The sequence below is a fragment of the Diospyros lotus genome, chromosome 5, assembly GCF_014633365.1.
Source record: "Diospyros lotus cultivar Yz01 chromosome 5, ASM1463336v1, whole genome shotgun sequence".
Taxonomy (NCBI): domain Eukaryota; kingdom Viridiplantae; phylum Streptophyta; class Magnoliopsida; order Ericales; family Ebenaceae; genus Diospyros; species Diospyros lotus.
This window is the reverse complement of record NC_068342.1, coordinates 40,041,588-40,045,146: the sequence shown is the minus strand read 5'-3', so window position 1 is coordinate 40,045,146 and position 3,559 is coordinate 40,041,588. Positions and strand designations below refer to the sequence as shown.

At 33.9% G+C, this 3,559-nt stretch overlaps 1 protein-coding gene across 1 annotated transcript; it reads left to right on the top strand.

The window, feature by feature from the left end:
* The first annotated feature begins 2,150 nt into the window (after positions 1-2,150).
* On the top strand, positions 2,151-2,895 carry LOC127802349 (uncharacterized). Its single transcript, XM_052338102.1, has one exon. The coding sequence runs from the start codon at positions 2,375-2,377 to the stop codon at positions 2,576-2,578; it is 204 nt and encodes a 67-aa protein (XP_052194062.1). The 5' UTR covers positions 2,151-2,374; the 3' UTR covers positions 2,579-2,895.
* The last annotated feature ends 664 nt before the right edge of the window (positions 2,896-3,559 follow it).

The following is a 3,559-nucleotide window of genomic DNA, read 5'->3' as shown; positions in this document are numbered from 1 at the left end:
TTTCTTATTTTTCAAAAATTATAGTTAACACCCTGAGTTTTGGAAAGTTGTAATATTTTGTCTTTAAATTTTAAAAATATCTAAAATGCCCTCTTTTTCTCTCCCGTTCAACAATAACAAACCCTTTCTTTCTTTTATCTCTTCATCTCACTTGACATTCCTTTCTTTTTCATTTTTCTTTTACCCTTTTATTGGTTATGATAATTTTTTTTAAAAGAAAAAAGAAGACTATTAGTACAAAAAAATCAAACATTTTTGAGTCTTGACAATTTTATCCAATACTTTCAATTTTGATAAGAAAAGCCCGATTTCTAAAATTAGTTACAATTTTAGCTAATGCTAAAATCAACTTTAACCGGCATATGACTTTGCCCAAGTAACATACCACTTAATATTTAATTTATTTTTTCATTATTTTCTAAAAAAAATGCTCATCTTCTCTTCTCTACACATACACACAACATATATATATACACACATACAACAACATATATTTATATACACACACAACAACATATATACACACACATACAAAAATGTTTACACAGCGACATTTATATATATAAACATATACACACACACAACAATATATATATATATATAGTGGCCAACGATAGGGGCGACAGATGACTGATTGAGCAATGGTGAGGGGTGACGACGGCGCTGGCGGGATGGGGAGAGGGGGTGAAAGAGAGAGATCGATGATGAAGTTTGACGACCCTTATCAGAGAAATCCGATCGGAATTCTCCAATTAAATTTCTCTAATTGGACTTCTACAGCCTTTATTATCGAACTTTTCCAATCGAATTTTTTCGGCATTCATTATCGGACTTCTATGGCATTCATTATCGAATTTTTTCAATCGGACTTTTTCAGCCTTTATTATCGGACTTTTTTGGCCTTCATTATCAGACTTTTTCAATCGAACTTTTTCAGTCTTCATTATCAGACTTCTATGACCTTTATTATCGGACTTTTTTAGCTTTCATTATCAGACTTCTACGCCCTTCATTATTATACTTCTTCTATCGGACTTTTCTGATCGACCTTTTTTAATCGGACTTTTTCGGCCTTCATTATTGGAATTCTTCGATTGGATTTTTTCAATCGGACTTTTCCAACCTTCATTATCAGACTTTTATGGCATTTATTATCGAACTTCTCCGATCTGATTTTTCCAATCAGACTTTTTCGATCGGACTTTTTCAGCCTTCATTATTAGACTTTTACGCCATTCATTATCAGACTTCTCCAATCGGACTATTCCAGTCTTCATTATTGGACTTCTCCGATCGGACTTTTCTAATCAGACTTTTCCTATGTGTATATATATATTAATGTGTGTGTATATGTTTCTATGTGTATATATATATATATATATATGTTGGTGTGTATGCTAGAGAGAGCATTTTTTTCAGAAAATAATGAAAAAAAATTAAAAAAATAAATTAAATGCCAAATGGCATGCCACCTGAGCAAAGCTACACGCTAATCAAAATTGATTTCAGCATTGGCTAAAATTGCAACTAATTTAAAAAATTTGACTCTTCTTGCTAAAATTGAAAACATTAGATAAAATTGCTAAAACCCGAAAACGTTTGACTTTTTAGTGCTAATAATCAATAAAAAAAAATTAACGATGCTCCTTCTCCATCATCACCCACCACTTAGCAAGTTGGGTTCGACAATGGTGATAGCATCGATTGTCACCAATGATTTTTTTTATTTTTTATTTATATAATTAAAAAATAACTAAATAATTTTTATTATGATACTCAAAATATGTTTAGCATAAGCTGTAGATACTTTGTAGTTGTCTTAATAAAATACTTACTTATAAAAAAAATATAAAGTAATTAATTTTACCAGTTTGTTAACTTTATCCTTTATTTAAATTTTTATCTAAAAAAATATAAAAATTAGACTACAACTATTAATTATTACATAATAAATCTTTATTTAAAATATTTTTATTTTTTTATTTACAAATATAAAACACAACCGACGCTTATAAATAGTCAACCGGAAAATAAGACAGAGGCCGGTGGCATAAACCGTAATTACGTAGGAAAGCAAGGGCATTTACCTCTACCCACAGTGTGATCCATAGAGAGTAACGGACCAAAGGAAAGGCGCGAGGTGGCGGCAGGGAGAAGCACACGGCATACATGATACAACCAAGTACTGCTCGCTCCTTGAAAATCGCAACCAAGCAAATGCCATGGCCTGGCCCCAGCACGACTCTTCACATTACAACTCTTCCAATTCGACTGTAGCGTTCTTGACTTTCGAGCTCTCTTCATCTCAACGCCAGATATAGCAGCCGCCGCGAAGGCACGCAGAGAGAGAGAGAGAGAGAGAGAGAGAGGAAAAATGGCGAATCAGTTGGAGAGCTTGGTAGAGTCTATAAAGTCGAAGGTCCGATCTCTGAAGAAGAAATCGTCGAAGAAGAAGCCTTATGTCAAGATGGACAAGAGCGCCAGCATCAAGGTCGAGATCCGCAGCCGCCAGACTCGCAAACTCATCGACAAGACTCTCAAAGGCGCCGATCGCCCTGGCAAGCGTAGCATTTCCTAACACTCTTCTTTTTTTTTTCTTTTCCATCGAATTGATCCTTATATCTATATAGACGCATCTAGTTCGGCGGAGAAATAGCGTTAGGATATGGCTGATTCTGTGTTTTCCGGGCGCCGGTTGTGCCGATCGTCGGCGGTGTTAGGGATTTGGGACAGTTTCGGTGTTGTTGCGAAAGGCTCAATTAAAAAAGGAAAAGCAATAAAGAATCTCGCGTAAAGTTAATCAATCGTGTTCGTGTTGTTGTTTTTGTTTAATTAATTAATTAATTTATTATCTGAGATTTCCCGGTTACATAATTTATTATTATCCTGCCTTTATGCGTGCGCGTTTAATCTTCTATCTGGATTCTGAGATCGTGTTCGTGTTCTTGGCGACTCGGATTGAAGCGAAACCATGATAGTTCTTCATTTCTTTTGATTCTCATCTGAATTAAGTGCAGTTGATCTTTAAGAAGCTTTTATGAAGGCGCTTGAGTTGTTTGTCTCAGCTGGTTCTTGTAATTGATTCCCGAAAATTGAGCAGTTTGTTCTTTGATCACCGTGATGGTTGGATCTTTGGATACTTTTTAGTGCATGTCCGTATTCGGTGAGTTCAAGTAATGCTAAAATACACTCATTTTCCCACCTCATGCTCGAGTGGTAAAGTTTCTAGAATTTTACATACAATATTAGCTTTGAATTAGTGGATAGACTTATTGAAAGTTTAACTTCTGTATAGACTACATTGAATGTTCAATTTTAGGCGTGTATAGACTGTATTCACATCTAAATTTATCTGAAAGTGCATTAGGAGGAATGTTGCCTATCCATGAAGATTAATCAGGCGAAATTCGAAAAAAAAATACACTTATTTTGGTCAATGTTTATAATTTAATGATAAATTTTGGTCAATGTTTATAATTTAAGGGTAAGTTTGCAATTGATTTGTAATAATAGAATTGAATATTATTGTTAAAGATTAATTGAGTTATTGTGGTTATTT

What these genes read in the sequence shown, in the direction of transcription:
- LOC127802349 (XM_052338102.1), top strand. Translation starts at nt 2,375, where the DNA reads ATGGCGAATCAGTTGGAGAGCTTGGTAGAGTCTATAAAGTCGAAGGTC.